General features: G+C 45.6%; 1 protein-coding gene across 4 annotated transcripts in view; it reads left to right on the top strand.

Moving 5' to 3' along the window:
* The window catches only part of DDX25 (DEAD-box helicase 25), a 1,022,381-nt gene that overhangs the window by 102,046 nt on the left and 894,951 nt on the right, over positions 1–25,384 (top strand). For all 4 annotated transcript variants that reach the window (XM_069617288.1, XM_069617290.1, XM_069617287.1 and 1 more), the window contains one exon: positions 2,801–2,839. In XM_069617288.1, coding sequence (XP_069473389.1) covers positions 2,801–2,839 — 39 coding nt within the window. The remainder of the gene's footprint in view (positions 1–2,800; positions 2,840–25,384) is intronic.

Raw genomic sequence — 25,384 nt, forward strand, 5'->3', positions numbered from 1 at the left:
AGACACATGTTCAGTCTGCAGTGCAGTATGAGGGGAATGTAGGAGGCCATAGTTCCTAGGAGACCCATGCATTTTCTGCCGGACAACCACTTTCCTGGTTTGAACAGAAGAATCCTTGCCGTCTGTGTTTCTAGTCCGTCTCACGAGGGGCGGACTAGGGCTTCGTATGTTGCAAAGTGAGCCCCCAGAAACACCTGGCGCTTGGATGGCAATAGAAAAATCCTCTATCTCTTATCCCAATTGCTGCAGTAAGAGCTTTGTTTCTGCAATGGATATGTGAGCATCACCCACTGTTTTTACTCACTAGCCAGTCGTCTAGATATGGCTAGGTGTGATGGCCATTTTTTTTCCTGAGGGCTTCTGTGACTGGTGCTAGGCATTTGGTAAATGTTTGTGGCGCTGATTTTAGCCTGAAGGGGAGCACTTTGAATTGATAATGTTGTCCTGCCTGCTACTGCAAAGTGTAGATACTGTCGCCGTTTCCGGTGCACCGGATATGGAAGTAAATGTCTCTTAGGTCTAAAGACGCCAGGAAGTTGTGCGGCTGCACCGCCTAGATGACTTGTAATGTGACCATTTTGAAGAGCTGCTTCTTGATGAATTTGTTTAGCTTGCGCAGATCTAGTATCGGGTGCCACTTTTTGTCCGATTTTTCTGCACCACGAAGTATCTAGAGTAAACGCCCCTTCCTGTTTGTTGTTTTGATACTTTTTCTATGGCCTTTCTTCTTAACCTTTGTTTAATTTCTTGTTTGAGCACCTTTAGATGTGCAGTGGAGGTTTTTTAACGGCAGGATGTTTCGTGACGGTTTGGTGAACTCTAACGGGTGGCCTGATTGGACCACTTGCAATACCCACTTGTCTGTTATTTGTCATCACCGATGTAAATGGTGCATCACTTCCCCCTCCCCACAGGTGCTGTTCGGGCTGCGCAGTCAGGCCTGAGGTTTTGCTCTACCCCTCTGGGAGCCTGAAGATCCCCGCTTCTGCTGTTGCCTGTATTCTTATCTGGTAGCCTTGGGATGATTTTTTTTTTTTTTTAATCCTTCTGAATAATGTGAGGCTTTCCAGAGCTGAGTGGTTCAGAAGCGCTGATCGAACTTGAGCTTAAGAGCACCATGCGGCTTGGGGTATCATAGTGGCCCTCGGGCACAGACAGACGCAGGAGCCTGAGCAGCGACGCAGGCAGATGGACAGTGGACCGACGCTTGCTTGCTGGGACACGTGCAGTTAATGCTTGTTGGTGTCACTCCTAGAGTCAGTTCAAGGGCTTTTATGTTAAATTCAGAAAAGGGCTGAATGGCCGTCACTCCCTAATTTAGGAGGCAGGACCACCCCACCCCACCCCACTCTAGCTTGGGTGTCTCCACTCCGGACTGCTACTACAGAACGGTCATCCCCACCATCTACATTTGTTTTTGGGTAAAGGCAAACTCCTTACCTAGACTTCCTTGTGGAACAAACAATAGGTTTCTACACAATGATTCTAACAAAAAGACCTGAGGTGTCAGCTCTAAACTCTCTTTGGGCTTCCGTGCCCTGATATTCCTCCCCCTCTGTCTACCACTCCCCCTTCTCTCCTGTATTCTCCAACCACCGTCTCTCCCTCAGATGTTCCTCTCAACATCAAAGGGTGGAGATAGATTGTAAATCTCTTCACAATTCTCTCCCCCACCTATTCACCCAAAACTGTTTGCCCAGGCCAATCTTCCCTTATTGTTACCTTTCGGTTGGTGGTACAATTCTCAAGATGCAAAGGGGTTTAAACCCCTCCACTTCCTTTTGTGTGCGTGTTCAGCGGGACTTTGTAATGATGGCCCGCGGCAGAGAGTTCTGCAGTTCAGTTTACAGTTTGTGAGTTCCTTGCGGGCTTGTCAGTTTGATTGGAGTGCGGTTCCGGAGCTCACAGGTAATCAATGTTCTTGGAGCATCCCACATTTGTGTCGACCTCTGTTGCTGACTGGGACTCTACGTTGTGCAGCTGACATTTTTCATGATATTGCTAGGTTGTGGTTGTAGGTTCCCAGTCTGTTGCTGGCACTTCGTTTCTGCCAGCCCCATGGTTCTTTGGCATGTGTGGTTTTGTAGGACAAAGAGAAATGCTGGCCAGCATCATGCGAGGCAGGTGTGGGGTGAATGACAGTGCCACTGTGTGCAAGCAAACTGCCACTGTGAAGTGACTGGATTGGGGCCCTCCAAACCTTCACCTTATCCCTTCCAGGGGAGGACTGGCTCCAGCTTCCACCCTGGTAGGCCTGCACCCCAAGCTGAGAGGGGTCCCGATTTTTCTTTTTTTGTTTTTCTTTCCCCCACCACCTGTGACTGGGTCACACATCTGACCATGTCAATGTTTACATGGAAGTATGTTCAAGGAGGATCCAACTTAGTCCCCATAAGCTTTGTAATGGCGTAAGTTACAAAATTCATAACAATTGCTTACAGACGAGCTTGGTTTATTTTTTACCCGGTTGCCTGGTCTTTTTGCGTGATTGTTCCATGAGGCCAGAAAATCGATCGGTCCTGTGTATGCTGTCCTTTACCTATCGAGGCAGTTCTGCAATCCTCTCTTCTAAAAACGTCTCTCTATGCAGCCTGGCTTAGCGTGATCACCCATATTTAAGGGTGCAGCTTTCGGAGTACAAGGAATGTCTGTTTGAGCTAGTAGGCGAAGGCGGCTTTCAAGTTTGGTGTGCATTAAAAAACAGAATTGCTATATCCCCTCATTAAGCCAATTGATTGAATATTGCTATTTTTGTGTGCATATTTGTCATACCATTTTAGTAAAATGTATTTTATTACAGGTCTACGTCCAGCAGAGGAGGATGATGATGACATTGAAGGTAAAGCATCTTATTGGAAATGTTTACTTTAAATGCAGACACCACTCTTATGTACATGACCTGAATGCTTGAGCTAGAAATGTTCCTCATTTGGACAACACTGCAATACTCCCATTTTGTTCAGCATGAATCACTTTTTTTGTTTTGTTGTTTAAAAGTCTTTCGACTACCTTGTGTCCTCCCACATATTCCTCTTCTTTGACACGTGGTCCAGCTTCAGCTGCTTCGGGAAAAATAAAAATTGGCAGATGGCGCTGTGCGTTGGTGTACCTTGAAGGCCTCCATCGAGGATGTCACTGAAGGCATATAGGACGCGCTGTGCCCGTTGGCCTCAGTTCTGTTTCCACGACAGTGACCGCTTCGAAATACGGTGCACCTCACATCTTGTGACGTCTTTGATTAATCTTCGACATTGAGATGTCTTCATCGACTCTGAAGTCCGCTTTTAAAAAGTGTTGGGATTGCTGATCGAAAATGTCCTTGACTGATCTGCACCGTATCCGTTTTGTTGTGCCTCAGAGCTGACCATGACACCTCAGACTGCTCGAAGTGCAGTCTGACTGGAAAGGCCTTGAGGGAACAGAAGGGGATCTGAAGGTAGACAAAATCCAACTTTCGACTGACTTGTTAGGAATGCTCTCTCCTCGGTCCAGGTCGAGGAGTGGCTCACATCACTCTTCTTCGTCAAAGAGAAGGCTATGTAGGTCGACTTCGTCGTCGGACACTTCCCCCCCAAAAGAGTTGCTTGGCCAACAATGAAATCCACTCTGGCTGAGTGGGAAGATTCAGTGCAGAAATATAAACATTTTTGATCCTTTTCGAAAGAAGCCGTCAAGGAAAGGTCTTGTTCAAAGTCTTGCGTGCCCTTGAGCGCCGAAAAAAGGCCTGTTCCACATTGAGTCTTCTAGGCCTCGATCCGATTTTTCATCGAAGGATCACTTGAGACATCAGCACAAGTCGAGGTAGTCAACGCCATCGACACCTTCGCCGGGGGTGCCTTTGTCAACTTTGAGGGTTTTGCAGGCGCCAAAGACTTTGACACCAGTTGCGCCATCTTAAGAGCTGTGCTGCCGACGCAGAGCACCCCTCCTAAACCAATGGCGCCGGTAAAGAAAACCTCCACTACTACGGTGTCGAAGCATCACTGGCCAAAATCTATAAACCCTGACAAAACCTATGTTCCGCTGCTAAGGGACTTTTTAAAGTCTTTCTTCCTTTTTTAATAGGAGCAGTCTAATGCCTCATTTGCCCTGGAACATGGTATGCCCTATGTACCAGAGTTTATTTGTGTAAGAGTCCAGGATGAAGGACATTTATGAACATTTGCAGACTGCAAATGGGGTAGATACCTCACCTGAAGTAGAGTTTGGGAAACCAGAGGCTTGGGCAGCATGCATACTACAGGCAGCTCATGTCAAGTGTTGGATTACATGGGTTGGAGTAGGCTTCCATTACCATATGAACAGGACGACCTTACTGACATTCTTGACAAAGGTCCACTGTCGGAGCCCATCTTACCATTCCGTATAGGTTTGCTGAAAAGGGTGGCCAGGAACTGCGATACTCCGGAGACCAATACGGCAGTTGATAAAAAAGTACCTCCCTCCAGCAGTGACCCGCGACTACCTGTCAAAACCCCAACGCAGCGTACCCTGCCACCCCCCCCTGATGGGGAACGATAAACGCTCCACTTCTGCCCTCGTAAAGTTTACGTTCACTTTATGGAACTGCAGTTCCATGGCGGTAGTGCACATTCCCGAAGGGGATGAAAGAGATGGCTTCTTAGCCATTGTTAGAGACAGCAAAGAGGCCATGTGCACGTCCCTTCAGTCAGGTTTGGATTCTGCTGATGGTATCAGCAGAGCCATGGCTACCAGCACAGGAAATTGCAGGTTTGCATGGTTGAGAGTCGGGTTTTGCACCGGATGTGAAATCTAGACTTCTCAACATGCCTGACGGGTCTCACCTTTTTGGCCAGAAGGCTGACGAGAGCTTTGAGAAGTTGCATACCTCAAAGGTGGCAGCCTAATCTTTAGGCGCTGATATTGGGCAACCTCAGCCTTTTCATTCTAGTGTGCAACCTTGGATGGGTAGATCTTTTCGCTACTACTCAGTTGGAAGGGGGAGAGGGATGGCCAGTCAAAGGGGCCTGAGAAAATGTCCTTGTGGTGGAAGAGGTAGAGGTGCAAAGCCAGCTCAAGCAGCAGCCTCCTTACCATTGGCCACTGCATCAGCCTCCTCAAAACCTCTGAGGTCTTGAGTCACAGTTCAGCAATGTGGGGTAGACTGTCTCAGCATCTAGAAGAATGGCGAGACTACTTTGGATGCTTGGGCACTAGAAACCATAGCCCACGATTACTTCTTTCCTTTCATACGGAGACCCCGGAACCATCCACTGGGGAACTACTCTTTGAGGATTCCGGAGCCGCTCCTTATGCAGGAAATCTTAACCCTGCTAGAGAAAGGTGCTATAGAACCAGTGCTTATAGCATGGGGGAACAAAGGATGGTACTCCCCTTATTTTCTAATACCCAAGAAGGACGGAGGACAGAGACCCATCTTGGACTTGAGATACTTGAAAAAGTTCAAGATGGTCACAATTTCTCAGATCCTTCAGGCCCTCCAACTTCATTGGACCTTCAGCATGCTTATTTTCATGTGCCAATCCATCTCAAGCACAGAAAATACCTGAGGTTCATAGTTAGTGGTTCTCATTATCAATTTCGAGTTCTGCCATTCAGGCTCACCTCCGCCCTAAGGGTTTTCACCAAACTGATGGCGGTGGTGGTTACGAGTCTGAGAGGGGGATTACCATCTACCCCTACCTGGACGATTAGATGATTAGGGTGCGTTCTCCCGAACAAACCCAGGATCATCTCCAGGTCACCTGCCACGCTCTTCAGACTGGGCGTCTCCCTTCATTACAAGAAGTCCCATATGACACCACCTCCAAAAGCTCCAGTACATCTGAGCTGTACTAGATACATCCTTGGGAAAGAGCTTGCCACCCGAGGTGAGGGCTCAAGACATTGTTCAGATGGTTACCAAATTTCAGAATGCCCAGTCTACGGGTCTTTTATTATTTTTTTTTTCCTTAGGTTGCTCGTCCTCATGGCTTCCTGCTTTTTTCTGGTGCCAGGGGCCTGCCTGAAAATGACATCCCTTCAATGCCCTCTAAGAACTAAATGGTCCAAATTCTTAGGAAAGATGTCGGACCTATTTCAGATTCCAACCAGGATCTCATAGGATCTTCTGTGGTGGGCCTGCGAGGAAAATATTCTGAAGGGAGAACGTTTTTGGCAACCATGGCCGGATATAAGAGTAGTGACGGACGCCTCACTCACGGGGCGGGGAGCCCATGTCAACTATCTGTCATCGGTCTTCACCGGAGTCCAAACTACATATCAATCTTTTGGAGCTGCGGGCAATCGGACTAGGCCTCTGTACGGGGAAAGAATGTCCTGATAATGACTGACAACTCGATGACCATGTACTACCTCAGAAAGAGGTGGTGTAGGGTCACTACCACTGTGCAGAGGGGCTATGCAGCTCTGGTACTGGGCAATTAAAGACGGAATCTCCCTATCAGCAGCTCACCTAGCCAGAGAGAACATTGCGACGGACGTGCGTAACAGTCTCCCACGAGTGGGAACTAGCTCATGAAGTCCTTCAAGAGGTCTTCACCCTTTGGGAAACACCTCTGCAACCGAGGTCAGCCGGAAGTGCGAACAGTATTGCTCCAGGGAATTTCCCCCAAGAGGAGCTCTAGGAGACGCGTTCGTAGTGGACTGGGAGTTTCCACTCCTGTATGCGTTTCCTCCAGTCCCTGTCATTCCTCTTGTGATCAGGAAGTTGAGAAGGTTTGGGGAACACATGATCCTAATTGCTCCGGATTGGGCAAGGAGGACGTGGTACCCGGACCTTCTGGACATGTCCATCTGTTCCTCCGATGCGTCTGCCACAAAGAGGACCTTCTCTCGCGAGAGGATGGTCGGGTTCTCCATCCAGAGATCAAAATACTCAACCTTCACGCTTGCTTTCTGAAAGGCTGAGATATAAGAATTGGACCTCCCAGATGACGTAATGGAGGTTTTGCTTTTGGCCAGAAGGCCGGCAACAAAGTCTTTGTACCGTTGCTGTTGGAATACATTCTGCAACTGGTGCAGGGAAAAGAATGTAGACCCTATGTAGACCCTTATGTAAAAAACTGGATGTTTTATCCTTATCTTTAGTCAATCTGGGGCTCCAGATTGGTACTATTAAAGCCTACTTGGCGGCACTGTCCACCTTTAGTGCTCGTCGGATGAATGTTTCTACTTCAAAATTCACTGACCCCCCCCCCCCCCCTCTCCGCCACCCCCCACCCCTTTATAGGTTACAGTTTGGGACCATAATCTGGTTCTAAAATTCCTAATGGGTGTACCTTTTTGAAGCCTTACACTCATGTCCTTTTTAATGTTAAACTTTTAAAACCAGTCTATTGGTAGCTCTAACTTCAGCCCGTAGATGGAGCGAGTTGCAGGCACTTTCGTCCACGCTACCCTTTACTATCTTACACAAGGATAGGGATGTATTCAGGGTCAAACCTTCATATTTGCCCAAAATTCTGATTTTCATATAGGTCAGAAAAGTGTTCTACCTTCTTTCTATCCCTCACCTCATCCTGACGAGGAGGAATAAAGGCTACATAGCTTAGACCCTCTGAGTGTTAAGCTTTTATATATCTGGAATGTCTAAGCTACGCATTGATCAACTTTTCATTGGACATACGGGACAGGCATTGGACATACTAAACTGATCTTATCGAGATGGATAATTCTGGCAATCTCAGAATGTTACAGGCTTGCAGGGAAAAGACCCTTCTGAAGGTTTGGGGCCCATTCCACCAGGGACATGGCTTCCTCTACATCCCTGCAATGGGGCGTTCCAATAAAAAGCATTTGTGATGCTGCAACGTGGGCTTCCATTCACACATTTACAAAGCATTATTGCTTGCAATCGTCCCTCGGTCAGGATGTTACTTTTGAGAACAGGCACCCTTCTACTGGGTTAGTGTGGCATAGTCATCAGAATTGGAGTATCCAAACTTATGTAATACGTGGTCTGCTTCTTCCATCTATCTGACAGGAAAAAACACGTAAAGACATTTAGGTGTTTGTAAAATAGGCGTGCCCCAGGGGCGCACAAATTGCTTTGAAAGCGATTGTGATACCCACCCCACCATGTGTTTTACATTTAATATGGGTTTTTGTGTAGAATGAATTGACTATTGTTTGTGATTATTGAATAATATTGCTGATCATATTGTGTATTCTTTGAATACATTTTTTTTTCTAAACACTTTATGGTGCTGTAATAAATGATGGACATCCAAACAATCCCTTCTAGTTACAATAAAGAAAAGACGTACTAGAGTCCTACCTCAGGTTTGTTTGTAATTTAGCCCATCCGGTTCTAGGTCGGATGTTATACACCTCTACATTAGAGGTTATGATCCAGAGTCTTTTTGTTAATTGAAATGTTCTGGTGTCCCAGATGGATGGAAATCGTGAAATGTTTGACAAAGCTACTGACGCCACCTCACTGAAGTGGTAGATCATTATACAATGCTTAACGCTTGTTTTATTTTGGTGCAGGTGGATCACACTGAAGTGAGCTAGTCAATGGTTTAAAGGAGGGGCAACCAATGTATTGGGGCGTTTTCTTTTTTTTCTCTACCTCTGCCCTCATCCTGCCCAAAAGATTAAGTGTGTCAAAGTACAAAAAATACTAAAACCCAATCATGTTGGTTAGAAGAAAGTTTGTTTTTGCTCATATTGCTTGAAACCAACCGTCTCCCTTTTTCGTACATACGCCATCTAATGGAAACATTTGAATAATCTTTTCCCTTCAATTCCTGATCCAGACATTTTGACTAACCATTGCGTTCTTTGAGGGGTAGTGGGAATAAACGTGGCATGCACACTCTATAGAGGTAGAAGCTTCTGCTGAGAAACGAAGTGCAGACTCTAGATTTCTACTTAATTTGTTGGTTACAAATTTGCAACTGAGCTGTGTAAATCATTCAGCCATTTTTGCATGGATCAAAATGCCATAATGCAGAAGGGAAGACCACAGTTAAACCCAGACACTGAAGCCTTATTTCTCTTGTGAAAATAAGTGCCACCTGGTGGCAAAAATTACCTACAAGTTGCCCCTTAATAAACGATTACACTTTTTTTAAAATGGATTTTCTTTTTCACCTGGATGGTTTTGAATATTTAACCCATTATTTAAGGACATAACTCTTAAAGGATGATACTGCTGCGTTCATAGGATTCTCTTTTCTGTGCAACATTATTTTCTTTGCATTCTCGTGATGCAGGATAACGGTTTTTTTTAAACAAGGATACATGCTGTGACACATGTTAACAAATGTAAATCCGTTTCGGTGTCAAACCCATCTCGGGTGAAGGTCTCACTTGTGCGAACTAGAGCAGCAGCGGTTCATTGCATGTGCAGCCAAACTCCGACCCGGAAATGATCATGGTCACAGCGAATGCAGATTACAATCAAGTAAAATATATGAACCAGCACATCTCAGTCTTCAAGCCGAGGAGCTCCTGGTGACGAACATTTCTGGGGGAAGTAATGAAGTCCCCAAGGGAAGGAGCACAGTCCTCCTACATGTTTGTTTTTTTCAGCCCCTTTCTTCAGCAGTGGTAGAAATATTGCAACATCAACAGTTAGTTTTAATTTAAATCTGCAAATGGAAGAAAAAGTCATACAAGGGTTTTTGGGAGGATTTACAATCACTGGATGTGCCATATAATAATGAAAACTAATCTTATATTTGAGCACTCCTATACGGGAGCAGCCTTATGCAGTGCAAATGATTATATATCTTATAGCAGATGTTCCGCCCTTTATACAATAAGAAAACAGTGGCACACCAAATTTCCTTCTCCCAGCCCTACCTGGATACCTGCCCAAAATGAAAGTTGCCATTAGGATCTGTCTGGCCACAGAACAGAGCTTTTGGAAGCAGTTGTAGGTTGAAAGAACCCCCCCTACTCTACTGTAGCTTCGTAATGCTTTGCCTCTGCACTTTTTGTTCTAAACAATGTAATTATTTAAATATGAAAGCTCCATGACACGGTCTGTTACTTGTGAGAATGTCTACCATCACCAGGTCAAGCCCTAACCAGACTACATTCTCGACATGTCACCAGGTTGTCAAATTGTCTTGCACAGTGGTTGGGTGTAGAAAGTGCAACTCTGTTCTTTGTGATTGAAGCAAAGATCAACATTCCCCTATAATTATGCTACACAGGGCAGAAATAAATGAGCATTGGAGGTTGAGGATTTCCCCTTTGCCAACGCATTAGCAAGGGGCAGAAAGTTGTGTGTAAACTGCAAATACAAAGTTTTTTGTGTGCAGTTCAATATCTAGCCCAAGTAAGGCTCCCATTTCCAGAAGTGTCTTAAAACAAATATTCTGTCCGCGTGGTGCCAAAACTGGGGGGAGTTGGATCGGTGGTAAAATGCAATCTTACTCTCCAAGAGTTTATCAGATCACTTCAGATTTCCTTTCCACAAATGTAGAAGACCTAAGGCTGAAAAGCTGTTTTTGATAAATGTAAGCTGTTTCCATGGAGCTACTTCTCAATTCCCTCCACTTACGGAGGTCCCAGGGGGCCCTTTTGTTGTAGTGATAAGGCATCCGCTGAATTATATGATCATAGAAACAATTACGGTTTTAATTGCGCCTTATGCCAAATCGAGAGGAGGCCCAGTTCCAAATGCGGCTGGATAGTTTGCGCTTTCTTCTGACTTAATCGCAAAAAGAAACTTGTTGATAGTTAATTGGAATTTGACCCCCCCCAAAACCCACCCCATCGAAAGCTGCGCTGCTAGCATGTGCTTTGTAAAATGAGACTGGTCGACTGCCAATTTTCCTTCCAAGGCCAGAGTAGCTTCAGAGCATTGCCTCTGCACACACACCACTCTCAACTTGGCTGTGCCAGGAACCTTTCGCTGACGCCTAAATAACCAAATTGGTATATCACTGCTCCATTATAAGGCATTTTGGCTTTTCTAGAGAGACCATGGCACAGTCTGGGACATACTTACTTTTCTGGCCCAATCCATACAGAATTTAAATCTTGAATTGCCTAGGAGTTTTTGAGATTAAAACCACATGAGCATATTATAAAATAACTACATTAGAATGACCAGGTTTTGGAGCTTCAGACACAATCTTGAATCCATACAAGTAAAAACATATACAATACAAATGGTGCAAGATAGCAGTGCTGTCTTACCCCAATATAAACATAAACAAATTAATCTGTGCCCTCCCCACCGTGGCCAAATATGACTCTAATTTAGTTAACCTTTTAATAAAGACCACTCCCAACAGAAGTCAAAAATGAAGATTTAAAGACTTGAGGACTGTCCATAGATTTGCTCGCACAACCCTATCGAACGTGTCCTAAAGTCAAGAAACCCAAGTGTTCTTCTGAATACAGAATGTTTGTCCAGGCACAAAGTAGAACATGCTGGTTTTTGCCCTTTCTCCTTTTGAAACTACCTTCTGAATTGTCTTCCTCAACCATAGTCCTTTAGGTGAGATGAGAATATTTATTATAGATCTTTGTGGAACAGTCAATATGTTAACTTGGGTGATAAGGTATTTCTCTGCCTCCTTTTTATTTTTTTTAAATGGGGACACACACAGCCAGCTTTATGGGAGGGCAGCTATGATTGTTCATGAACAAACAAGTAGGAAAAGGTACCCAAATAAGGAGTCCATTTAGAAAAAACTTTTGCTGCCCGATTCATGGATTTATTTGCGCGGAAAACTGAGATTTGTGCGCCATTCTGCCCGCAAATCCCAATTTGCCAAACTGGGATTTGCGGACAGAATGGCACACACATCCCTGTTTTTCGGCGCAAATAAATCAATGATTCAGGCAGTTGGTATCTTGTCAATACATTTTTTGAGACGACTTTGCGGTGTAGGGAAGGCATGTTATCAAAGAGTGACGACAGATGCAAGTGAACACAGTTCAAGGGTGTTTATTGAACTTCAATGGGTTGGGTGAACGCCTATCTAACCCTAAATCTAAGGATGGGAGCAAGCTACGACCATCAAATAACGCAGTCCTGGTGGAGTCTGTCAAAATATAAGGGCCTTTACTGATAAACCTATTGCCAATCCTTACTTCGAATGGTTTGTCCTTCCGTGTATTCCTCATCTTTGATATCACCAACTTCAGCTGCTTCAGAAATGCGTTTTCAGCAGAGGGCGCTGTGCCTCGATACAGTTGACTCAATGTTGCTTGAGGGCCTCCGTCTCGAGGATGTCATCAAAGGTGTGTGTGTGTATATATGTATATATATGTGTATATATATATATATGTGTATGTGTATGTGTGTATGTGTGTATATATATATATATATATATATATATATATAATATAGCGCACGTGCAGCGCCCCTTGGCTTAAGTTCAGTTTTTCCGAGTAAGCTTTCGCTTTGTGAACTACGGCATGCTTCAGAAGTTTATTCGCAAAATATCGGAACACTTCTTTACCTTAGACGCTGACAACCTTGAAGACCGGGCTTAACAAGTGCCAACACTGCAATGCCAAGATGTTGCTGACGAATCCGCATCGAATATGCTTATGGTGTCTAGGTGTGGAGCACACGACCTTGGCCTGCTCAAAGTATCAGGTGATGACCGGAAAAGCTGTGAAGGAGTGTAAAGGGAAATTGGCGGTAGGCAGACTCCCCAAGAAATCCCCTTTGACTATCAAGTTGAAAAAATGTTCTTCCGACGAAGCGAGAGGACTCTCCTACAGAGACAAAAAGGTCCAGGTCACGGCATCACAAATCGCCTTTTTCGACAACATCGTCCGACTCCTCTCCAGAGAGGACAATATCTTGTCCCACTAAGGCCTCTGCTCCGGCTGAATGGGAATCATTCAGGCAGGAAATGCTAAAGAATTTCAAGAGTCAGAAACCCTTGAAGCAAGTAGGCCATGCTCCTGCCAAGCCTTCCTAAGCCAGTAAGGAAAAGGCTCAAGCCAAATCCTGCACACGCTCTCGCCTGGGGACGAAGGTCCGATTCCTGTCTAGGCCTCATTGAGATGGAAAGTCATTGAGGAATCCTTCGAGTCATAGAAGGACACGGTGAGGTGGAAGCCGGCAGCACCATCAAAACCACCAGTGCCATAAACATCAAATGTCTTCATCGAAGGCATCGACAACATGGGCATGTGGCTCAAAACCTTTAAAGCCATCGACACCTTTAACTGAAATACAGAAAACCTTTATTCCTTTACCAAGAAAGTATTTCTTTAAGTCTCTCACTTCTATTCATGAGGACAATGAGTAGTCTGATAATGTGCCCTTTGGTTTGCAGTATGGCACGCCAAATGTCCCTCATAGGTTCATATCGGAGGAATTCAAGTGGAAGGACCTGCATGAAAATCTGCAGCCAGTAGAGTGGACACTTAACCAGGATTAGAATTTGGAACGCCTGAATCAGAGCAACGGGCAGTTGCTTTTTACAGGCAATTAATGGCCAAGGTGGTGGATTATCTAGGATGGAGCAGACCTGCCCTCCCATTCGTGCATGATGACCTCACAGATATCCTGAACAAAGGGTCCTCAAAGGGATCCTACCCTACCTTTTCATGTCTCTCTTCAGAAGAGACTAAGTGTTCATTGGGAAACACCAGAATAGAGTACAGCAGTAAATAAGAACATAGAAATACTGACCAAGCAGTGACCCCTGCTACTTGTCAAAACACCCTACTCCGGAAAGTCTGATGTTGCAAGCAACTACTACCTTCAAGCTTGTTCCATCTGCCCTCCAATACATCTTCCACAAAGAGGACATTTCTTTTGCAAGTATTGGGACCTCTCGGATGACTTAATGGAGATGTGGACCCGGTGTTACTTAGCCAATCTGGGGCTCCAGGTTGAGACCATTAAATGTTGTTTGGTGGCGCTTTCCATCTTCAAGCGCTCATCTGAGGTAACTTCATATTTTAAGATACCTTTTTGGTAATAGAATTTCTGAAGGGACTAACGTGTTCCCTCCATCTCCTTTTCAGGTTCCCGTTTGGGACCTTAATCTTGTTTTAAAGTTTGTGCACCCTTTGAACCGCTCCATTCATGTCCCTTAAGACTACTAACATTCAAAACCATCTTGTTGGTAGCGCTAACATCAGCCCTAGAGTGAGTGAGATGCAGGCACTATTCTCTAAACCATCGTTTATAGGATTTCAGAAGGACAAAGTCTTCCTGAGAGTATACCCGTCATTCCTACCTAAGGTTATATCAGACTTAAATATAGGATGAAAGAATGTTGCCCACCTTCTACCCTCCACCTCATCCTGGCAAGCATGAAGATAGGTTACACAGGCTCAACCCGCAAAGGGCTCAGTTTCTTTTTTTTTATAACGTTTTATTTATTACTGACAAGTGCATTAGATGCGCATTATTTTACAGGACATATGTGGATTTTACAACGCATAGCAAGACAGTATAACGCACGGTACACAATTAACAAACAATATTAACTTGACAAGTCAACTGCATTTCCCGGGACAGCGACAGTGTTATTATGGGGATGCTCTGGTCAGGTCAGTTTCTGAGATGTGCGATTCATTATCTGTTGTTGGGGGTAGTTTTCAAGTAGCTCCGCAAGGGGGCCCATATATCCTTTGATCTGCAGGTGGATGTGACACTCATAACAAATCTCTTTAGTCTCTTGAACATATACTAAGTATTTCAGCCATGCCTGCTGAGTGGGAGTAGTTCTGGCCTTCCATGTTCGTAGGATGTTTCTTTTGGCGACAGCCCCTGCCACTGCGAAGAGCCGCCTTGTGGTTGGGACCTTCCCTATGTGTCTGAGCAGATATTTCAATGGGGTGGCTGGGATTTGGAGATCGATGAGGTCCCTCACCGTTTCAGCTATCTGTCCCCAAAACTGTTTGATTGCAGGGCAATACCAGTTCATGTGGAAAGAGTTTGCCGTTGGGGTCTGGCATTTAGGGCACTTTGGCTGCAGTGTGGGATCAAATTTAGCACTTGCTGGGGGTAATATGCAGATGATTTAGCATATTGAATTAGTCTAAAGTTTACACTTATCGAGATTGATTTGGTATATTGGCAATACCTAGTCCACTGAGCGTCCTCTAGAGAGATTCCCAGGTCTCTCTCCCAGACGGCTTTCATTTGATTTTTGGAGGGGGTGTGTCACTGGACAGCATTATAGAGGATGGAGATACCGCCCGTGAAGCCCTCTGATGTCATAATCTCAGTTACAAATGGGTGTTGCGGGAGGGGGGGTTTCCAGGAAGGAGGGCCACTTCCTTCTGCATGCCGCCTTTAATCTATGGTACTGTAATGTTACTAGCCCCGCTCCCATCTTTGCCTGTACATCCCTCACACATTTTCCATCTGGGTATAGGTCTCCCAGTCGCATTTCCTTCCCTGGGTCCCATCTTTTCTGCAGTGCTGTGTCTAGGGTGGGTTCCAGATCTGGGTAATGCCACGCGGGAGCATAAGGCCAGAATGTATTATCACATCCCACCCCCTCAAAGTTTCGACCAGGCCCTCACTGTGGATTCAACCGAGTCTACCTCCCATAGTTTCTTTTGCCCCTTGGCGAACGGCATCGCCCGAAGGTTGTGGTCCAGCTGCAAACTTTTCGGCTTGTATATGTGCATATGATTCCACATCTGCTGCCCAGTATTTAGCAAAGTGTGCCTGGGCAGCCTGAAACTATAATAGAAAATCTGGGGCGACTAGGCCCCTTGTTTCGTACCTCTCGTATAGCTTGGGCCATTGAAGTCTGTTGGTTCCCCCGCCCCAAACAAAATTTGATGCCAGTCTCTGCAATCTTTGAAAAAAACGGCCTGCCGGGCCATATCGGAATGTTACAAAACAGGTATATTAGTTTTGGGACTACTACCATTTTGAGTAATGCTATTTTTCCATATGATAGTGGAAGTTTTCCCACACCTTAAGATTATTTTCTAGTATGACCAGATAGGGGTCATAGTTGTTGGTGTACAGGGTCTGTGGACATTATTATTCCTAGCTAGCGGGCCGAAGTGGGTGAACATTTAAATTGTGCAGTGGCCGGGGATAGCATTGTGGAGGGTGTAAGTGGGATTATTTCGGATTTCTCTTGGTTAATCCGGTAAACAGAGTATTTGGAGAAGGTCTGTATCTCCTGCATCACCTGGGGTAGATTAGTCTCAGGGTTCCGGAGGTAGAGCATTGTATCATCCACGTATAGAGATAAACTGTGGAGGTCCCCTTATACGAATACCCCTCCACGTGCGTTGATACCTTAGTTTAGCCGCCATGCCCTCTGTTGAGTGCAAATATGAGGGGGGATAGCGGGCAACCTTGCCTGGTGCCTCTCCCTAGGGGCAAAGCTTGCCGATAAGGAACTGTTAGTTTTAACTGCTGCTCTAGGGTCGGTGTATAGGATTCGGATGTAGCTAATGAATACCGGGCCAAACCCCATTTTACCCAAGACCGCGTACATATAGCTCCATGATACGGAGTCGAATGCTTTTTCAGCATCTAGGGTGACTGCTATGGTCTGAGCTTTCGGGTCCATTTGCCAAGGCAGTAGAAAAGAACCTCCTGAAGTTTAATGCAGCGGGTGGGAATGAATCCTGATTGATCAGGGTGGATTAGCTTATTCATATATTTATTGAGCCGGTTGGCGATTGCCTTAGCATATATTTTGGCGTCAGAATTAATTGGCGACAGGGGTCGGTAGGAGGCTGGGTCTTGAGGTGGTTTGTGCGGTTTGCGGAGGACAGTAGTTATTGCTTCTGTCATGGTGTTGGGTAGTACTCCCCTCCCTAGTGCCTCTTCCCAGACTTCCAGTAGTTTAGGGGCAAGTTCTGTTTTGAATGACTTGTATAGGTCAACTGGGAGCCTGTCGGACCCAGGCGTTTTGCCAGCTTGTAGGTCCATGATGGCCTGTTCCATCTCTTCCTCGGTCAAGGGAGGTCAATATCATTTTTTTCTATTTCATCTAGTTTAGACAGTGGAAATGAGTTCATGTTTCCTTCTAGTTCCTCGGGGGATGTCGTATCCTTATTCTGGTAAAGTGTACTGTAGAACTTCCGAAATATCTCATTAATGTCCCCCGGCCTTTTATATACCTTCACGTCTGTGTCCGCTAGAATAGTTATGTCTCTTTCCCTGTTCTGCTTTGATGAGGTTGACCATTGTTCGGCGTGCTTTGTTACCCTCACCATATTTTCTGGCTCTTGTGGGTGGTCACAAAGGGAGTTCATGTTCCGCCAGTGACTTGAATTTTGTCAGTTCATATATTTCTAGCAGATGGGTTTCGCTTTTGCTTGGAGCATATGCAGTCTCAAGGTCTTTTAATGTTCGTTCGGAGTGATCCAATTCTCTCCTCATCTCCCGGAATGCTCCGTGTGACTGTGACATCAGCTGGCCTCTCAGCCAGACTTCGAAAGTTTCCCAGTTCGTAGCCTTGGATCCAACTGAGCCAGAGTTAGGCTCGTAGAAGTCCAATATCTCAGTTCTGAGTATTTCTATTGTGGCATCGTCTTTAAGCACGGCCGGGAGCATTCACCAGTTCCGGGTGGTAATTTCTGTGTTGTGTGGTGTCAATTCAAGAAGGACCAGGGAGTGGTCTGACATTGTACTTGGGAGAATCCTGCAGTCACTCACATTCGCAATGAGTTTTAGGGGGCATAACCAGTAATCTATGCGTGAGCAGGAGCCGTGTACATTTGAATAAAAGGCATACCCCCTTTCCTGTGGGTGCCGTTCTCTCCATGCGTCGACTAAGGGGAGTGTGGACATGGCTTGGAGAATAGTCAATGCTGCTTTGGATTGGTTTTTGCTGCCGTCTGACGTTCGATCTAGAGTCTGGTCTAGGGCTGTATTGAAGTGGCTGCCCCACATTACATTGGCGTGGCCAACCGGCGTTGTTAGGGCTACGATCGTCAGATAGAAAGACAGTGTCTATATTGGGGCCATAGAAATTCACTATTAAGTACCCCCCCCCCTTCCCCCATGTTATCATGTAGCGGCCCTCAACATCAATCTCAGACCTGGATAATTGGAAGTTAGTTCGTTTTGTGTACTGCCGTGAGCACACCTGGCTTGAGTCAAGTAATTTGTGGCAACTTTCGTGGGTCCCCAGGCTTGGGGTAATGTTAGTAATTTTCTTGGTAGCGCGAGTCTCTTGTAGAAGGGGGATATCAATTTTATGTCTTTTCGCATACTTTGATTTTCCTTGCCTTAATCGGATGTGCCAAGCCCCTAATGTTCCATGTCAGGAGTCTAATCCCTTGCATCTTCACTATTGATGACATTGCAGGTCTACTGTTCCTTTAATTACAGTATTATTCACTGTCAGGCGTTGCATGTTCTGTGCATTTGTCAGTAGTTTTCGTTGTGTTCGTTATTTCCGTTGATTTCCCGTTACCATACAGGATGAGTACTGTGGAGGCTGTGCTTCCCAACTAGGCAACTGGTTTTCCTCCCCTCTAGTCCCCTCCCTCACCATCCCCCCACCCCAACTGGACTGTGTAACCCTTTGAAACTGTTTCAACCTTTGTAACGTTGGGTGGCTGTGTGGGTATCACCTAACTGTGCTATTCAGACCGCCCCAAAAGGCGCAGCGCAGTCGTATAGATGAACAGTGACTGCGTTAACTGTATTTAACTCTTTGGGCATTTGAGTGCCTTCAGGTGTTTGAGGCGGAAGGTTGGGCCCCCTGTCTGGGGGCAGAGGGATGTTGTGCTCTATATAGCCCATGCCTTCTTCAGGAGATTCAAAGAATTGGGATTTGCCGGAGAAATGCAGCCGGAGTCTGGCCGGGAAGACCATTGCATAAGGTATAGATCGAGCTCTGAGGGCTTTCTTCACCTGGTCGAATGATCGTTATATATATATATATATATATATATATATATATATATGTCCCTATCCCGGTAGTTGAGCAAGCGGGCGATTATTGTCCGTGGTGGTGCTCCTGGTTTCGGGGGAGGGGCAAGGAAGCTGTGAGCTCTCTCTATTAGAAATTGTTGCGAGAATTGTGCATCGGGAAGTACTGTGCAGATCACATATTCTAGAAAAACCTCCATGGTGACGTTAAGGGGCTTTTCAGCTAGTCCAACCACCCTTATCTTGCGGTGTGATCTTGATTTGAGGTCTTCGTATTTAATTTGGACTACTTTCAGGTTTTTTGATGTCTTCTATATCTTTTTTCTTTTGGTTTCTACTTCCGTAACCCTGTTCGCTTGTTGCAGGTCAGACTTAATCGAGGATATTGTGCTTCCGATTTTTTTTTTCTCCAAATTTACTATTCACTGCTGCAAACCCAGCTTGAAGTGCTTCCATATAGGGGTCGGTGGCATTGCCAGTGGGGCCGTGGGCCTGTGTGACTGTGGTTTGTGATGTCCCCTCATCCCGTTCCTCCATGGTTGGGTTAGTGGAGGCATCCATGGGGCCCTTTCTGCCACTCTTGTTGCCCCTGGGCATGTTTATAGTGGAGGATCGAGCCAGCAGGCCCGCCCTCCCGAATGTGAGGCAGGGATTTTGTTAGGGAGAATTCTGTTTAGGCTGAATTTCCTAACCTAGTGAGTCCCCCAGCGGCTTTGCTGGATTTGTGGGGTTTATTTTTTTCTGCTGCTAAGAGTGAGACTCTTTCTCCCACTCTTAGACATGAGTCGAGATATCCTTTGACTTTGTAATGTGTTTTATGGGCTATGGGGTCTTTTACCCCATAGGGTTTCATGTATTTTTGGTAAGTGTTACACTGCACCCTCAGTGCAGTAACACGGGTGTCATAGTGACCCCCAAACATAGACTCCATACCCTGAGACTGACTGTCTCCCAGGGCATGTAAAGTAACCATTGACTCTACTAGTCTTAAATTGTGAACAGAACCAGTACAAAACATCCTATTGTGGAAGTAGGGGTTATTAGATTGCCCCTGGGTCTGTTTTTCGAGGGGGCACTGAGCAGTCCCCCCTCGTCGAGTTTCTGGCTGGTGGCAGTGGTTACCACGTGAAATATTCCACCGGAATATTTCCTATGGGATTTCCCATTCATTTTAAACGCATCACTTATTTGGTGCAATGTTAAAGATACCGCCAGGTTATTTATTTAATATTTATTCCCCGGTTGGGTCTTTTTGCCAGGACTCGGTTTTAAAATGGCGTTTGTGTTCGCCTCTGCAACTCCAACCCAAGTCGAGCCCTTTGTTCCACTTTTTGGCAGGCTTCTGCCCAGAAGCCCCCAAAAGTGGTGCCACTCTGTCTGGGTCTACAGGATGTGTGGGAGGGGGGGGGGTTTTGGCACCTTGGACTGAGTTGCCTCAGCAACTCAAGTCGCACTCTTGTGTGATTAGCCCAGAGGTGAGCCGCCTGGCTCACCACTTAGCATGTTTAAGTGACAGCTAGGACTGGTGAATGGGGGTTTTCTGCATAAAAGCAGGGCTTTGGGGACTGGAACTTCAGAAGTCGCCACAGGACCAAAGAATCTGAAGAGGGAGAAGCTGAGCCGACCTGCAACGACGACACCACCGGTGGAGCCCTGCTGAACCGTCTCACCACTTCCCAACGACAGAGAAGATCTTCACCCCGGAGAGTCTTTTTCCTCTGAACTGGTGGGGATAAACAGTTCGCACTCTTTTCGCCTTCTTGGATAGTCTCGTGGTCGAATCGCCCGTGCCAAGCACCCGGGCGGCCGGATAGCCACGCTTCATTACTACCGCGAACAAAAGGGTAGTACCTTTTTAACCGGTAAACTCCGCGGCTGGTTTCTTCCCTGGCAGTGCAACAACCTCCAGCTTTCCTCCATGTCGAGATCTCCTCTTCCCTTGGACGAAGCACCGACTTGCACCCGCTGCCAGCAACTGCCCCCGCTGGAGCTTTCTCAGCATTTCAGGTTCTTTGTCCGGCCTGGTCTCCTTGCAACAGACTGTTGAAGGTGTCCTGTAAATCCTTGACTTTCTATCCTGGGGTGACATGGGACCTGCTAACTAACTTTTCCTGAACTGATCCAACCCTTTTTGAACTATCTGCAAAGACATTTTAAAGTACTATTCAACTGTGTGATCTTGGACACATTCCGCCTTGCTCTCTCCAAGAGTGGGCCTGGCCTATGACTTTCTTGCTCTTCAGTAGACTCTGCCTTTTCTGACTTGCTCTGGTTCTTTTAAAAAGTGTTGGCGTTGTGCTTTCCTAATTCTGCCTTTTTTCCTTCCTTTTTTTTTTACTAATTTATTGGAGTTCCATTTTACGTTAAGCGCTCACCTCTATCTGCAAATAAGTGGTGTTTAAACTAAGACTTGTTCAATAAGTAATAAGGATGTATATAGATTGATAGTGACTGTGTTTGAACTTGCTTGCCATATTAGTGTTAGTGTATTTTCCAAGTGTGTTTTTAAATAATTATATACTTTTATACCCAAGCTCTGATCAGTGTTTGCTTGTGCTGCTGTATCTCTGTACCTATTTTGTATACTCTATATACTGTCTACTCTTCTTGAGAGAAGTCTGGCTGCTCAGCCGCAGCTACCAGGTAAATCTGGGTGGTACAGACTGCTGCCAATTGGGTTTACTGCCAACACCTGTAGTCCCAAGCCTTTTGCAGTGGTCCCTAAGGGAACTGCACAGGTTTATGCCTAACAGTTTTGAGTTCAGAGTGCAAAGTATACTTAAGGGGTGTGCGGACTACATGGACCTGACAGTACAAATCGATCATAGGTTGCAGAATAGGAAAATGGATCGAGCTAGCACAGAGGAAGCAAATCAGTGGGTTACGGCGTACTCTTATGAAGGTGGAGAGAGAAAAGACGGCAACAGCTCTGCTTATATTGTGGTAAAGCAGGTCACTTCCTCCGTGAATGCCTGGTATAACCACCCAAGAAAATAGTTAACGCAACGGATAAAAACGATGATGATGATGATGATGAAGTACAGGACTCGGGGCGGGGGGGGGGGGTTTCCACTTGTCAAGTGAGGAAAAAGGAATCTGTGCAGACCTCACATCTAGTCCTTCCGGTACTTTGGGTGAATCACAAGCAACCATCAAAGATACATGCCTTGGAGGCATACATTGACAGTGGGGCGAGGGAAACTACATTGACCAAGATCTGGCTATCCGAATAGGCCTTCCTCTCCAACAAAAGCAGAAATCGGAAAATGTCGCTGCAGTGGATGGTCCTCGGCTATCATCCAGCCCGGTGACAAAATACACTGAGAAAGTCCAGCTTCTGTTGCAGGACGGGCATCAAGAGGACATTACCTTCGATCTCATCTGAGCTCCTCAGTTCCAGATGATATTGGGAATGCCTTGGCTGGAGACCCATAATCCTAGGATCAACTGGCGAAAACGAGTTCTGACCTTTCCTCAAGACTGTGCCGATACCTGTTATATCGCTTGCGTTTCTTGACACTTTCTTGTGGTACCCTTGGGCTCGTTCCCACATCCCATCACTCATTGGGGCACCCACTTCTTCTTCCCAGTCCTGTCTCAGTTGTACCACTTCCTTCCCCACTTTAGACATCACCACATCATATATTCTAGATATCTCATGCCCCCCCTTCCGCTGTGTCATATATTGTATTTATGGTGGCGTCCAGTTCATTTTCTAATATTACTTCGGACTATGTCTTTGATTCGCTGCATCACACTCTATGTAATATACTGCCCAGTGTAACCCCGTTTCCTCCACCAGCCCCTCAAAATCCCTTAAACATCCCTCTTGATACATATCGCCCATTCTTGCTATCCCCACCGGTTCCCAGGGTTTCCTGATCAGCCTTAAATGTGTTTCTCAAAGGGCGGATAAGGACAAGCTCCTAAGACATCTACCACCTTTTGCCAGAAAAATTAATGATCCAGCTGAAATATACAAAAGAATTCCGCAGTAAACCACTCCGCCACCTCTTTTTGAGAGCGAGATTGAACCTACTCCGGACCATTGAAATCCGTTTTATCAGAGGGCTCTCAAACTCGAATGTCTGTAGACTTTGTAAACAGAAGGGCGAAGTTGAATTAATTCGCCATTTAGCAACCTCATGCCCGGCACTACTCACGAGGGAAAGCTATCTAAAACCGGTCCTGGAGCCTCATGGGGACAGAGAAGAATCGACATGGCGGCCAGAAGACCACATGGGCAATTGCCACCACAAAAATTCTACAAATCGCGCTAGAAACAATTGGAACAGGAAATTGTAAAGAACTTCAAGAACTGAAGGACACAAAAAAAGGAAAGAATAAGGAAACAAAGAATAAAGCAAGAAATGAGCTCAAACCGGACCAACAAAGTAAAGTAAACAGTCGTCTTTTGTAAAAATAATTCGTTTTATGTACAATTTATTTTTTTTAAAAATGCGTTTCTCTTCCCGCCAGCGCGACTAATGGCATCTGCGGGGAACACTGGGATGGCTTCCCCATTATCTGACAAGCTCTACGCCATATCTTCCACCCAAGTATCCTCTTTAGGCGTCCTTCCATATCCGATCTCGGCAGCCACATCATTTTGTTTAGGAAGAATGGAGCACAGTCAGCTCGGAACAGCCTGGATTCTGAAGTTTGTTCTTCAGAGAGCCTTTTGGCTACATATTTTAGCTGACTTGCTATATAGTAAGCTTTGTAGTTTGTCAGTTTTATATCCCCTTTCTCATTTGGGTTTTGTAGCTTCCAAAGGGCCACCCTGTTCCTTGTACCATGCCAGAGGTATTCCCTGCATTTGCCATTTATCCTGGCAAAAGAATTGCTTGGGTATTAAATATGGGATGTTCCCAAAAAAGTGCAACAGTCTTGGCAGGACCACCATTTTAAGCATTGCCCCTCTTTCCATCATCGCTAAAGGGAGCTTCACCCAGAACTTCATACTATTTTCGATATTCTTGATGGCTCTCTTGGTGTTGTATTGATGCTCTGCTTCCACCGTGTGATTATCTATCGCCCAGGGCCAAAATATACAGCAAAGGGGACCACAGGCATCCCTGCTTAGTGCCTCTACTTGCCACCTCTCTGATATTATCGCTCCTGTTTTGACCCTAGCTAGAGGCGCGCTATATAATAATTTGGCTCATTTGAGATATCCAGGTCCTATTCCATAGTTGATGAGGGCCGCCATCAGCCATGGCCACTTGACTGAGTCAAAGGCCTTTATTGCGTCCAGCGATACTATAGCTACTTCACCAGTATCTCCATTTGTGTGTTCAATGACTCAGTAGTCTGAGGTTATGTTCTGGTCGGGCTGTATTAACTTATCAATGATCCTTCTCATTCTGCTTGCCAGGACTGTCTGTATTTTACTATCTTGATTCAACATTGACGGGAGTCTATATGAGCCACAATCATATCCAAGCTTGTTTGGTTTAGGAAGTGGTATTATCACCTCTCTTAAGGACTCTGGTAGTCTTCCCACTTCATATGCCTCGTTTAGCATCTCTAAAAGCGGGGGGGGAGCACCTAATTCTTTTTACATTTTGTAAAATTCACTAGGGATTCCATCTGCCCCAAGGGTCTTGCTAGTGGGCACGTGCATCACTAACTCTTCCAGTTCCTCTAGAGTGATCGGAGCATCCAGCTCCTCTCGCTCTTCTGCGCTAATCTGCGGTAATCCAATGTCTTCCAGTGTTCCTTTATTTCCTTGTTATCACTTGCCTCTTCATCTCCATACATGAGTCTGTAATAGTCTGCAAATTCCTGATGAACTCCTTCTTGGGTATCCGCTATATGCCCATGCTCCATTATTGTTCTAATCGTGGGTCACGGGGTCTCACTCTTTTATGGCCATGCCAGGGCTCTTCATGGTTTGTCCCCTCTTGCATGCTGTCTCTATGTACTTTTTATAGTTGAGATTGCACAATCTCTCCCAATATCCCGCGCATTTCTGCTGCAGCTTGAGTATTGTTTCGTTATCTTCCTTGACAGTGCCTCCCCTTAACTTTTTTTTTTCTAGCTCGGTTTCCGCTTTTTGTAATTCAGCTAAAATCCCTCCTTGTATCCCCCTCACTACCACTTTAAAAGCCTCCCAGAGTGTACCTGCTGTCTCAACACTGCCTTTGTTAATCTCGAAATAGCTTATTATTTACTCTCTCATGTCCTCTCTAAAAATAGTATCTTTCAACGCCTTTGCTCTCGTGGGGTTGGTATTGCCATATCAATATCAGCGGCGAGTGGTCTGATACTACTGCACTACATCTGTCATAAGATCTTTTTGAACGACCACATAGTCCAACCTGGTGTGCAAATTTTGTGGAGCTGAATAGTGTGAATATTGTCTGTCCTGCCGATGGTGCGACCTCCATGCATCCTCAAACCCAAAATCAGTTAATAGCGACTGCAGTGTCCTAGCGGCTGGAGTGGGCCTATCTATTTTGCTATCTGATCTGTCCATTTTCGGGTTTAGTGCGCAGTTAAAATCTCCTCCCCAAATCACCGCCCTCCCACCCCCCAGCACATGCTGAATTTGTTATATAGGGTCCTGAAGTATGGCGCGGTTTCATGATTCGG

The sequence above is a fragment of the Ambystoma mexicanum genome, chromosome 9 (assembly GCF_040938575.1).
Source record: "Ambystoma mexicanum isolate Mex_15411 chromosome 9, UKY_AmexF1_1, whole genome shotgun sequence".
Classification (NCBI taxonomy): Eukaryota; Metazoa; Chordata; class Amphibia; order Caudata; family Ambystomatidae; genus Ambystoma; species Ambystoma mexicanum.